The sequence below is a fragment of the Rhinolophus hipposideros genome, assembly GCF_964194185.1.
Source record: "Rhinolophus hipposideros genome assembly, chromosome: 3".
Lineage (NCBI taxonomy): Eukaryota > Metazoa > Chordata > Mammalia > Chiroptera > Rhinolophidae > Rhinolophus > Rhinolophus hipposideros.
The window spans coordinates 69616159-69629141 of record NC_138049.1 but is presented as its reverse complement, the minus strand read 5'-3'; the positions used below and the strand labels follow the sequence as shown (position 1 = coordinate 69629141).

The following is a 12983-nucleotide window of genomic DNA, read 5'->3' as shown; positions in this document are numbered from 1 at the left end:
CCAGGGAATATGAAGAATTTGGTTGAGATCAAGTACTTTGGGAAATACAGTGCCTCTTTTTATTAGTAACTAATATTTATGAATGCTTACATGTAGTGTTAGTTTATTCAAGCACTTGGCATGGATTATGTCACTTAATTCTCACCAGGAATTAGATTTATTATTATGTCCATTTTACTAAATGGAAACTGAGGCACAGATGCTACATAATTTACCCAAGGTCACACCAAGCAAATGACTGTAGCATCACTATTTGTTGCCACTCACCCCACACCCCACCCCTATCTTCTTCTTTGCTAGCACAACTCTTATTAGTTTGGGTTGCCGATATACCCAACTGCCACTCTATTCCTAGGGCATGAATGGCAACAGTCCTAAATCCATCTTGGCTCTTGTATTCTCCTTCCTGATCTACATTTTAACAGCCTCCTTTACAGGTGGCCGTGTGACCTAGTTCTGACCAATGAGGCTTAAGGAGGATTCTGCTAGGGGTCTCCTGAGAAAGTGTTTCTTTCGTGATAAAAGGAAAGCATACTTTCTGCTTGCCTTCTTCTTTGTTCCAACTTGGATGGTAGTATGAAGATGCCATATTCACGTCTGTGGCAGCCACTTTGCAGCCATGAGGCAACGAGCCCAAGGAAGAACATATGTTAAGGATGGCAGAATGAAAAGTGGAACATGCCCCGGCTTCGAGGACATTGCTGGACTGCTACAATAAACCTGCATGCACCTCCCTGCAATCTTCTTATGTGAAATAATCAGATGTCACTGTGACTGCTGTAAATTTGTCAAGTTGAGCCAAATTTGTAGCTGCATGTATATCAACTGATATGGGAACAGAAGTGGATTTTGAACAGCTTGTCTTTGTTTTAGGCTGATACGTAAGTTGCTATTCAGTACTGTAGAATGGACTTCTCCAGCACCTCTCACCCTCAACCTTAACTTCCAGTATCTAACTGTTACTCTTAACCAAGGAACAAAGGCAAAATGTAGCAAATTACAGGAAAACAGACACTGATGAGATTTTAACCACCTAAAATAGTATTCTACTTTAGTATCTAAGACAGAAACAAGAATGATATATTACAAGTAAACTTTAGTTCTTACTACAAAGATTCCTTTCAAGGGACCCATATTCCATGTCTCTCTGCATTATTCTCACACAACCACTCACTCACTGACCTTTGTACTTCCACCCAGAACTTCAGTTTGTGCTAAAATGGTTTCACTGCACTCCCAATACACTACTCTGCTTAATTAATCTTTATATCCCCAGAATCTAGTAGAATGTCCAGTGCCTAGCAGAAACTCAATAAATGTTTATGGTATGGCATTAAAATTGTATTATAACGTCCCATCTATTGAACAGCTATCAAAGTCATACACATCTCAGGAATTACAAGGACATATTAAAAATTTTCTGGTTTTAAGAGATTATTTCTTAATAATTATTAAAAATTTAAATAAATGAAAATTGCTGAAGAGAGAAAGTTTGATAAGTTACTGTTCTAGAACAGATGTTCAACAAATAAATTAAACTGAATGGATTGGGCTTTTAAAAAGCTATATGTTTTGGACAAATGTAAGCTATGGTTAAAGTAAAATAAGGCATTTCACTATATTGTTCTTGTGGCAAGAAAAAGTTAATGAATTTTTCAAATGTGTCTGATTTACAACCAGGAAGCAATTAACACTGGAAGGACTAGAATTTCACTATTCAGTGCTTCATTTTGTCATATACGTAGTGATATCTTGGCCAGTTCATGTCTTCTGAGTACACTGAATTGGATTTGTAAGGAAGTCTTGCTCCCTGATATCAGTGTTAAAAGGAATTTCACTTAGTTCAAAAATGCTTTTCCTCTTGGAAGATGCTTTTTAAAATCAAAGGCTCTCACTGCAGTGGAGACCAAAGTCCTACAGAATGATATCCACAATTTAAGTTGCCTATGAATGAATCGGATAGAGATAAAGGCAAAGAACTGAGGAAACGAAGTGGTAACTTAACGTTAAAATGCTCTCTATTTTTTTAATAGATTTTATTGATTTTACTTTTAGGAAAGAGTCGAGGAATTTAAATGTAAAGACCTCATCATTCTTTTCAAAATCATTATGGTTCAAAGTATTAAAAGGTACTAAAAGCAAATGTTCATAATTTCCACTCAGTAGGCCCTTCAAAATCATAGGAAAAACAATTATAAAAATAACTGCTATAACAATGACACTTTGTTTAACCTGACTTTTCCATTTCTCTAATTGTAACTATATATAAACATGTTTTATACTTTTTCTGTTGCAATTATTCTAAATGGCCTTTAGGCCTAACATAATAAGAAATTATAATGAACTGAAAACTCATTAGTAATATATGCATGAAGAATCAAAATGTTTCAGAATTCAACAATAACCTAAATATACATTTTTGTTTATTATAATAATCATTTATAAAGTAGTAAACTAATAACCAAAATATTATACAGTATTAGAAGTTCCTCTAACTTGTGTTGCCTAGAACTACCGGGGGTACCAAAAAAATACATACACATGACTTGTATTCATCTTTTGTTATCGGTATATATTAAGTATTACAATTTTAATATAGTTTTTTCCTTTCTTCAAATGTGTGTACATTTTTTTGGCACCCTCTGTATTTAAGCAACTTTTAAACTTTATTTGTTATGGCAATACCATCTCCTGACATGGGATGTAATCTTGGGGTGGGGGTAGAGATTGTATACATATATCAAAAAAAGTTGATTAGGAGAGTCCTACAAGATTAAAAAAACGAAAGAAAACAACAAAATCTAGTCTCTTCCTTCAAGCACCTAGCATACTCTTGTTCAATGTTCATCTTCCCAATTAACCATACTCTCTACGAGGGTAGAGACCAAGTTTGCTTTACTACTGAATCCACGGTATCTAGCTTAGCATCTGGCACATGCTCAATGAACACAGCTGCAAAAAAATGAACTGCATACAAGGTTTTCAGTTCTTCCTTTCATTACCAGCAGATCTCAAAGTCACCTTGTCATAGTTTCAAGATGGTGGCTTGTGCCATTCTCCTGTTTTCTCATACTTATTTTCAGTTTTTTTTTGTGTGGGAATAGGCACTGGGGAAATGAAAGTGTTTTCTCCTGTCTGAGAGGAGAGGGGACTCTATTGGTTGGAGTGAATGTGAACTGATTCAAGAATACGTCCTGAATGTTGGTTTCAAGCCTGATTCCTTACTTTATAATTTGCCTCCAGTCCTTAAACATGAGTCCCAAAAGTTCCATCCAGTTCAGGGATTGGTTAGCATGGTTTCTGTTAATTAAGATTTTATTGTATTAAGAACAGACAGAATGGGACTGATGAAGTAATATAAAAGCAGTGGATGAATTCTCTTAGGAAATTCAAGCCACATTATTGGTCTTTATTGCTGCTTCATTTCACTAATATTCCTTTTGTCTTAAATATGGTATGGCCTCTAAATTCCACTAATATAAAAAAGACCCTGTTAAGTACTTGAATTGAACATGGCACTGTACAAAGAAGCTTATACAACCAGATCCTTGTTATTTAAAAAGTTAAAATCACAGTCATGAAACAGAAATTGTTATAAGATTTATATGCTTTATGCGAATGAAGGCCATCCCTGATTTACTTTGCATGATTAGTAATAGCTAATACTTAGTCCTCTTTATATCCCAGGCACTGTGTGAAAAAGCATTTTACATATATCTTCTTCCAACAGCAGTGTGGAAAGTGAGGTATCGGCAAGTTAAATAAACTGCCTATCGAAGGTCATACAGCTGTGACATTAATCGAGATCCAGCTCAGAGGCCTCATTCCTTAAGGACTCTGACCTACCCCTGCCCTTTGGCTTATAGCCTTCTCTCCCACAAATCTGTCACCTACTAACAGCCAAATGTGCCGACTCAGCTTTCAGAGGAGCAATTGCCTGGATCAGGGTAGGGATTGTGACAGGCATGGTGGTGACTGAAGTTCCTTAAACCCTTGGGGACCCAGACAGTATTGGATTAAGTACTGTTAAGGACAAGGCAGCTCCGACAGAACAGAATTATCAATCGGATTTAATTCCATTCTATAAATAAATTCTGGCCAGTTGATATTCCAGATTGCTTAAAAGAGCTCTTTATTTAATCTGTAGCTAAACCTTAATGAAGAATGTGTATGTTCCCTGATTCCACTGTAAACTTCCACCATTGCTTGTCCTCTCTTATCACTCCTCAACTTCCAATTAGAAAAGACCACATATATCATTGCCTCTACTGTCTCATTAGCTATCAATCCTCAAGTCAATGCAAACTGGCGTCTGCCTCCACCGTTCCGCTGGAAGTGCTCTCGCAAAGGTCAGCAATGATAAGCCATCATTATAATCACACTTAGTGTTTCTTGTGGATTTACTGGGTACCAAACACTGGGCTCAGTGCTTTATTTACATTGGAGGAATAAACCTGGAGAACTCTAGGGCTGCACAGGACTTGCAGATGCTTTTGGCGTAGTTGGCTCAGTTTTTAAAAATTAAGTTGAAATTGAAAAATCAAAATATTTCAGACAAATAGACGAATTTTTGAGATGTGCCGTCCAGTTTGCTCCATTCCTCATCGTGAACACGTGTGCACTTGGACTTTCCTCGCCTCTCTCATTTGATGTCTCCTGCCTGACACCTATAGGAACATGATTTATTATCCATGTTTTACATGGATATTCTGGTCAGGAGTGTATAGTCACCAGGAAAGAGACCAGCTTAAACTAGCTCAAGATCAAAGACCGGTTTATTAAATAGCAATCCAAGGGCAGGACCTGTGGCAGACCTGGATTCATGGCAACTGAGCCTGGAAGTAAGACAGCCGCCAGTCTCCTCGTTCGTGTCTCCGCTCTTCACTCCGTTGTGGCTCCATTCTCCTCTTGTCACAGCCTGATTTCCTCTTCTCATTCTTCATTTCAGTTCCCTCATTAACTCAACTTGCTCAAAGCTTCTCGTCACCTTCCTCCAGCCCTTGTATACCTTTATATTCCTACTGCTAATTGCCTTAGTCTTTCAATTTTCCAGCCGTAAATTCCCGAAAGAAGACCAACATGTATTTTCAAGGTTGGTCATAGGTCATACATTACTTTTAAGCTGTAATAGGTCACAGTCGGGGAAGTCATAGATGTGGTGCAAACATCTGTGACCAGGTGGCTGGGAGGTGACAGACACTATGAGGCATAACTTAGAGAATACTCTAAGCATAACTAGTCCTCACAACAATCTTGAGTAATAGCCATTATTTTTTACTCGTTATATAGACATGAAAACCGAGGCTTAGAGAGGTGACAAATTTGCCCAATGTTTTAAGTGGAAAGCTGGAATATAAACTCAGGCTGCCTAACTGACAAACTCAAAGCCTCCATTTTCATTATCATCTTTCTTGACTTCCAGGCTGAGTAACATTCTTACTATTCTCTACTTCCTGAAACTTAAAACTCTTTTTCTTGAGTTCTATGATATTGTACTCTTGGTTTTGTACTTTTGTAATTGCTCCTCCACTGTTTTAAATTCTTGTTCTCCTTCCAATTCTTAAATGTCGGAGATTTCCAAGGGACTCTTCCTGGCTCCTTCTTTCTTTCTGTATTTTCTTCATAGGCAAATTCATCAACTGTTGCAGATTTGAACACAGTCCAACATCACCATTTCTTCACCTGGGGTTTTTGAACACCCCAACCCCACCCCACAAGAAACTTGTAGATAGAATTTAGCAAGTTCATGAACTTGAATGAGAAAAAAATAACATCTTTATATTTTCACTAAATTCTAACTGAAATTTACCAATTCCTTCAATTATGAAGGTAGGCAACAAACCGTAATAGCAGCAAACATCTGTGACTTTGTTACTAATAGAAATCACAGTTATTTCAATATTTTCCAATCATTGCAAATACCTCAAAATTTTATTTTTTCCAATTATACTTCAAAATCATGGTGGTTATTTGACTCACTACTAAGTCATGATATTTAATGCATTAATAAAGAAGTATGTATATTATTACCATATCAAAAATTGTTTAATATTTTGATAAATGTTTTGCAATATAAGTAGTTTCCTTTGTAATCTTGTCTCTTATTTTCCGTATTTAGAAACATTTTTTAAGGTTAAGAAAGCTTGCTTTAAAACACTTTGCCTGTTAACTAACCCTATTGTGATTATTTCACAATGCATATATATATATCAAGTCATCATGTTGCATACCTCAAATTTACAGAATGTTATACATCCATTATATCTCAATAAAGCTAAGGGGGAAAAAAACAAACAGAATTCTAGCCAGATGGTCTATCACGACTTGTAAAAGGGACCAAGTCTTAGGCAATGCAGGAACAACTTCCCTAAAACCTAATGACCTACTCAGTTTTCTGCATTGGTCTTTGAGTTTCAGCTGCCTGCTTTATCTGCAGCCTTTACTTGTCAGATGGGCATCTAATCCTCCCTGTATATGATACCCTGGTGTTGATCTTGGAGCTCTAGCTTATATCCCAGATTGCTTTCTACTCTTGGTCACTCTTCCACTTTGTTTACTAATTCCAGGTCTCAACTCCATACTGAATTTTGAGGTTTCCTGGACGGCTACCACTCTGTCCTCCACACAAGCTCTAAACTTTTTCATCCAACGTGGAAAAAACAGAGCTAATTATTACCAGAATAATTTTCTTAAAGTAGAGCTCCGATCATATCCTTATCTTTGTCAGAATGCTTACAAATTAAGTACAAACTTCTCAGCTAGGGCACTTTGGGTTGCACAAAACAGAAACCTATTTGAGGCAGCTTAAGTAAAATGAGGGATTTATGATATGCATACAGGGATATTACACAAGTCTCAAGAACAGGGATACATGAGCTGGTTGAACCATAAACAGGGATTGGCAAACTTTTCTGCAAAGGGCCAGGCAGTAAATATATTAGGCTTTGCCAGCCACGTGGTTTTTGTCATTCTCCATAGACAATATGAAAAGGAATGTGTTCCAATAGAACTTTATTGACAAAAAACCCCTGCTGGATTTGAAACACAGGTCATAATTTTAGGACCCCTGGACTAAAACTCAGGATGCTCTGAAACTCATCTCTGTCACCCTCCACATATCTGTTTTATTTTTTTCTTCTTGACTAGCTTCTATAGCTTCTCTGGTTCTCATGGTAGAACACGGTTCTGAAAGCTCTGAGCTTCCATGTCACAAGTTAAAGTTCAAACTCTCTCTCTCCCAGTCCTAATTCCAAACACTTAGGTCAGAGATATTGCCTGACTTTGCTATGTCAGGCGCTCACTCCAGACCAGTCAGTTGTCGCCAAGGGTCTGGGTCATACTGTACTAACAGGGCTTTTGGGGGCATTATCCCTACACCTCTTAGATTAGAGCAGAGGACCAGATTCCAGAAAAGGGCAAGAGGCTGGACAGACAACCAAGAAGAAACCCTTGTAGTATTCATTCAAACTTATATTTTCAACCCTATCCCCTGTAAGTCTCCTCACTTCCCTCTCCGAAGCATCACCACCTCCTCGTTATTCTCACACACTCTGCATATTCTCACCCTGCACTCTTCCCCTACCCGCCAGCAGAAATTCTACTCATCTTAAAAGTCTCTTCTAAAAGGTCATCCTTTCCCCCTTTTTCCTTTATATCCACACAACACTCTATTGGTACAGTGTTTCTTCTGTCGCTATTTCTGTACCTTTTTCTTTTGCAGACAATTGGTGCTCTGCTGACTGAGAAAATGACTTACTCAACTTTTCATCCATTCTGGTACATTTCAGAGGACAGACCCTGAGTTCCTATTTGTTAAGTTTAACCATATCTTTATCCTCTGAATAATTTCAAACTGAAGAAAATGTTGACTTTTATGAAGTTGCATTTATACAGAAAATTAGCATCTACCTTTAAGAAAATTATTTTCAATTTTATAAATGTTCATTTCCACATTATGGTAGCCAAATTAAAGTACATTTGCAGAGAGACAGTAATTACAGCAAAACTTTAATTTAAAATTTTTGAATACTAAGAAGAAATAAAGTCCCATTAAGATTGTATCTTCTGTTATTTTATAGCATAAGGAATATAGTCAGTAATATTGTAATAACTATATATGGTATCAGATGGGTACTAGATTTATTGGGGTGATTGCTTCGTAAGTTATACAAATGTCTAATCACTGTTATACACCTGAAACTAATATACTGTTGTATATCAACTGTAATTAAAAAATAAAACAATTATTTTTTAAAAATGAATACTACAGAAATTACTTAACATAAGTAATAGGGAAGGTTATAAGCTTGAAAACAAATGCTCCAAAATGATTAGTATTCGTGCGCGAAATTTTCCAAAAGCCAGAGGCATCATCATCTAATTTCTTTCTTTTTAGAACTATTAATTAACATTGTCCTCAGAACTCTGCTAAGCTCCCCTGATGAAAGGAAGAAAGTAAATACAGTCCTGCAGGGAAAACTGGTTCATTTCCACAAAACTGTGAGAGGGTTGTGCTTTTGTGAAACAGAAGCACTTGCTAGAGAACTATTCCTAAACTATTAGCAACTACATGAAAGCTTTTTTATTTAACAGCATCCTCCTGGGAGACTGCGCTGGAATGTGCAGCAGGTCTGAAAAAAGCACCGATTTGGCTCAACTGTAAATATTAGGTGCACTGAGTCAAAACCATTGTGTAAGGTAGGGGGTGGAGCGGGTGGGGTCCTGATTCCCAATGTTGATAAAAGGATTCTAATTTCGTTTGGTATTTATTTTTCTACTACAATTACAGTTTTGCTAAGAAAAATAAAATATCCGTTGTGCTCTCATCTGGGTTTCTAATTTTCAACGTCTACAGAAAAAGAAAACCTCTCATTTATCTAAAAAGAGTCACCTTTCTGCAATCTCCAGAGCCGCTGGGAAAAAAAAACAGAGGCGCGCCCAGTCCCACCGCCCTCACCGCCGCCGCCGGCGGAGAACCCGGCCCGCCCCAAGCCGCAGGTCACTGGGGTTTGCCCCACGGAGACCGCCCTGAGACGATCGTTGCCTGTTTGCGTTTCTGGGTGGGGATGCTCCAAACCAGTAAACCGCAACACAGAACCTAAGCGTGGACTTTGAACCAAGCCTTTTTGCCCAGTTTTATTTTTCCTCGTGTCGCCAGCATCCTCGCCACCTTTTGTTTCAGGCTTTCCCCTGCCTCCCGCTCCCTTCCAGCCACCTGTGCGCAAACGGGACTGACGCGCAATAATCGGAGGCAACCTGAATGAGCTCGGGCCACCAGCCACGCCAGGGAGCCACAGAAACTACATTTCCCATCATGCCCCGCACCCAGCTCCCCCCTCCCCCTCCCTCCCCGCTCCCTCGGCCAGCGGCCGGGAGGCGCTGAGCTTTTAGCTGTGGACCCGGCGGGAGGGATCCAGATCTCCGCGATCTTACCCGAAGGGAGCGCTGTGCCCGGTGGCGGCCACGGTTCTCAGCTGAGTTCTGCCTCCGCGTCCGCGCCAGTCCAGAGTCCGCGGCAGCAGACAGTGCGTCCCGGCGCGGCAGGAGGATGGTCATCCGCGTGTTCATCGCGTCCTCCTCGGGCTTCGTGGCGGTGAGCGCTGCGGTGATCCGCGGCGGGCCGGGGTCGGGTGTGCGCGGGTAGGGACGCTGCGCGCGGCGCCCGCCCCTGCGCGTCTGGTCGCGCCGCACGTCCGGCCGCGCGAGCCGGCTCCCGGCAGGTGACCCATCACTTGGACAACAATGAAAAGGGCGGGAGCAAAGGTGGCTGGGGACCGGGGCTCACTCACGTGCCCCCTCTGCACCGCCCGAGAGGCGGACCACTCGGGAAGCCCCCAGCGCCAGTTGTGTGCCTCTGGGATTTGGGAAAGGGGGTGTCCGAGAGCTTCAGGGTGCCCCTCTCCTTGGTGTTAATTCTTCCGCCTTTGGGACGTTCAGCCCGGTTATGTTTTGTACGGGAGCTTTCCGGCTGATTAGTTTGCTAACCTAGCGTCTCAATGAAACAAGTTTAAATGGTAATTGCTCTCCACGCTCCCGTCCCCAAGTACATTTCTTTAGTTTTATACCTGCGCTAAGAGAACTCCAAACCAAGTTTTTCCTGACGGGACAGGATTTTTTGTTTGCTTTGTCGTCTTTTTTTTTTTTTTTTGCCTAAGGTGCTATAAATATTTTTACATCTTTATGTAAATGTGTATGTTTGGTTTCTTCCTCCCCCCCTGTAATGCGGTGGTCAATTTCATCTTGGGGCTGTATAAATTGGGGTCTCTTTAATTATTTTAAGCTGTTTCGTTGGTCGATATTCTTGAATATTTTAAGGAGGAAGAATTTTTTTCAGGAAGAAGAAGAGAAGTTAAATAGATATCAGAGTTTAAGGAAAATCCCGTACTATAATTGATAGCCCACTGAGTAAGACAGGTAGCAAGCGATATATTTTATATGATTCTTAAGACTTGGTTTCCTTAGCTAGGAGTTAAACTATAAATTTAAGAGGCTCTTTGTTGAGATACATAATCTTATACATCAAAAAGTTCAGTAATGTTAATTGCTTACAATTTGGTCTGGCCAGTTGCCTGCCCAGCAAGTCAAACAGATTGTCCCCAAATTTGTTTCTGAAACGCGTGGGATGAAGGATGAAGTAAACTGTTGTTTGCAAATCCTTATAAACCACTGAGGCGTTTTATTTAAAAAGAAATGAACACTGTAATACAAAAAGCAAACAAACAAACAACCCTCCCTTTTGCATTAGGAACAACAGATGAGAAATGCCAACTTATCTTTATATACAGGCAAGCGCTGGTCCCCAGACTCCTGAAAGTTTTGGTGTTTCTAGTTATTTGTGGTTGCTTAGTCATACCTGCCTTTTATAGATTTCTCCACTGAAGCTACACTCAATGTGTTTCGAAACCCGTACTGTTTTGTGGGTAAATTTTTTTCAAATGCACTCCTTCATGAGAATGCTTCAAAGCTTGTGGTTTCACCACCAACTTGCATGCTTCGATATTGTTCCAGTAGCATTTTATTGATTGTGCTACGGATGCTTTATCGTATTAACAGCCTAGGGTATGTTGGACAAGTCAAAGTCAAAACTTGAGATAATTACTTGGCTTATCCTGTCAGTAGGTAGTATATGAAGACCGTTTGGAGCCCTATGTATTGCCTACCTGCTATGTGCCTTTTTAGTTTTTAAATTTAATATTCTATATTTTGCACATGAAGTTAGACTTAAGAGACTTAGTTTTAATGAAGTCTCCGACTAGTGGTGTACGCTTGAATAAGGTGCTCCGTTTCTACCTGAGTTTGTCTTCTGTAGAATGAAGGATTGTGATGAAAAACTCAGAATTGCACCCTAGCATTAAAATGCTTTGACTTCATCAGTTGGGTAAATGTGCATAAATCCTTGTAACAGCTTCTTTTACTTTAACAATATACATATTAGCCTCAAAGTGAATTTATTTTTCCCTTCGGTGTTTTACTGTAATGTCTCAGGTCCTCTCACTGCTCGCCTGATAGTGTGTGTTCTGACATGCCTTGATTTGAGTTGGAAGACATATTCTGTTATCACATATGTCCAGCCAATATACACTAATTATCTACTTTAATGGACCCAGTCTTTTCAGGTCTCAGTCAATACTTAGCCACTGAGTTGCTCTAATTGTAATATCTCCTATATCAGTATACAGGTTTTCTGTAATTACGTAATATGGAAACTTGGCGATAATTTTATGCTTATATGCAAGAATAATGATTTCCAAGAGATAGTGAAGTTGTTTAGGTCAACTATTGGGCTGGGGAGGCTAATGGGTTTTACAGCAGTAAGCTATATTAAGTTTGATGGCATAGCCCTAGTGTTTTCCCTCCAGCAGTGTTGTGTTGACCGCTGGCACTGTTTTATTTGGTGACCAACCGTGACCATCAAGTGCTCGGGAGAACAAACAATTCGATTCCCGAATCAGTTTGACTTTAGCTGATGTTTATTAAACCTCAAGGAAGGAATGTGACTAGAATTAGACTTAACTAAGTAAGTCCCAGGAATTTCCAAAAAGACGCTCTGCCCTAGTCAGTAGATTTAAACAGTCTCCTTAGAGAAAATCCTCATATCTTGTTCTGATTTCCCTGAACTTCCTGGGTTCAACACAGAACAGTGATAGTTGGAATAATTAACACCAAAGGCTGATTTGCCCTTTTATCCACCACAGCTCTGGTAAAATCTGTTTTTACTAGGAAATAAAAGCAATGCCACATTATTATGCTATGAATACCTGGAAAATCAGATTTCTTATGCAGCTGATAATGTTGCTGTCATTCATATTGTAGTGAAGAAAATAGTATATTTATAGAAGAGTCATTTTAAAATTTAATTCATTCTGGTTGTATACCTGAAAGGGGCGGTCTTGGTAACTTTATCCAGGAAATATATGAATTTTTAATTTACAAATATGGAAATCAGTTAATTATTTCATTCATTCATTATTTCATTCATTCAATAAGTATTTTCTAAGGGTTTGCTGCTGGCTAGCTCTGTCCTTGTTTTTGTGGAGACTGGAGGAGAATAGAGGGTGCGGTCTCTATCCTCAAGGAATTCAGGTAGGGACCAGGTGGGGAGATAAGATAGGAAAGGTAAAACCACCAGTAATAAAGTACAGCCCAAGGACACATACCTCTTTCGGGAACATTCTTACTAGAGATAGAAATAATATAGGCAGCAGAGGGATGCATTGCAGGATGTCAGATAAGGAGGAAATGTGCCAGAAATCATGAAATATGCATGTGGGAGCCTTAGGCAGATGGCAGGGAGAGGGATTGAGTTAGATTTGGAGACTGGGAGAGACTGCATGAGCCCACCTTGTTCAAGCTGGAATGGGAGGTGCTTTGGGTGGGAGACAGCAGGCAGCAGAAGTCCCTATGGACCTCTTTTGAAAACAAGGTGGACTCTAAGTCCTTGAAAGATGCATGTGATAACAAACTCCACAGTGCTTAGTATCTCA

General features: G+C 39.5%; 2 protein-coding genes across 2 annotated transcripts in view; one reads left to right on the top strand and one right to left on the bottom strand.

Annotated features, from left to right (window-relative positions):
• LCA5 (lebercilin LCA5) overlaps window positions 1-9704 on the bottom strand; it is a 143771-nt gene extending 134067 nt beyond the window's left edge. The window contains exon 1 of the mRNA XM_081038353.1: window positions 9433-9704. The gene's annotated coding sequence lies outside the window, so the exon portion shown is untranslated. The remainder of the gene's footprint in view (window positions 1-9432) is intronic.
• Window positions 9461-12983, top strand: part of SH3BGRL2 (SH3 domain binding glutamate rich protein like 2) — a 55178-nt gene continuing 51655 nt past the window's right edge. The window contains exon 1 of the mRNA XM_081038371.1: window positions 9461-9592. Within this exon, the coding sequence (XP_080894497.1) occupies window positions 9548-9592 (45 nt within the window). The 5' untranslated portion in view covers window positions 9461-9547. The remainder of the gene's footprint in view (window positions 9593-12983) is intronic.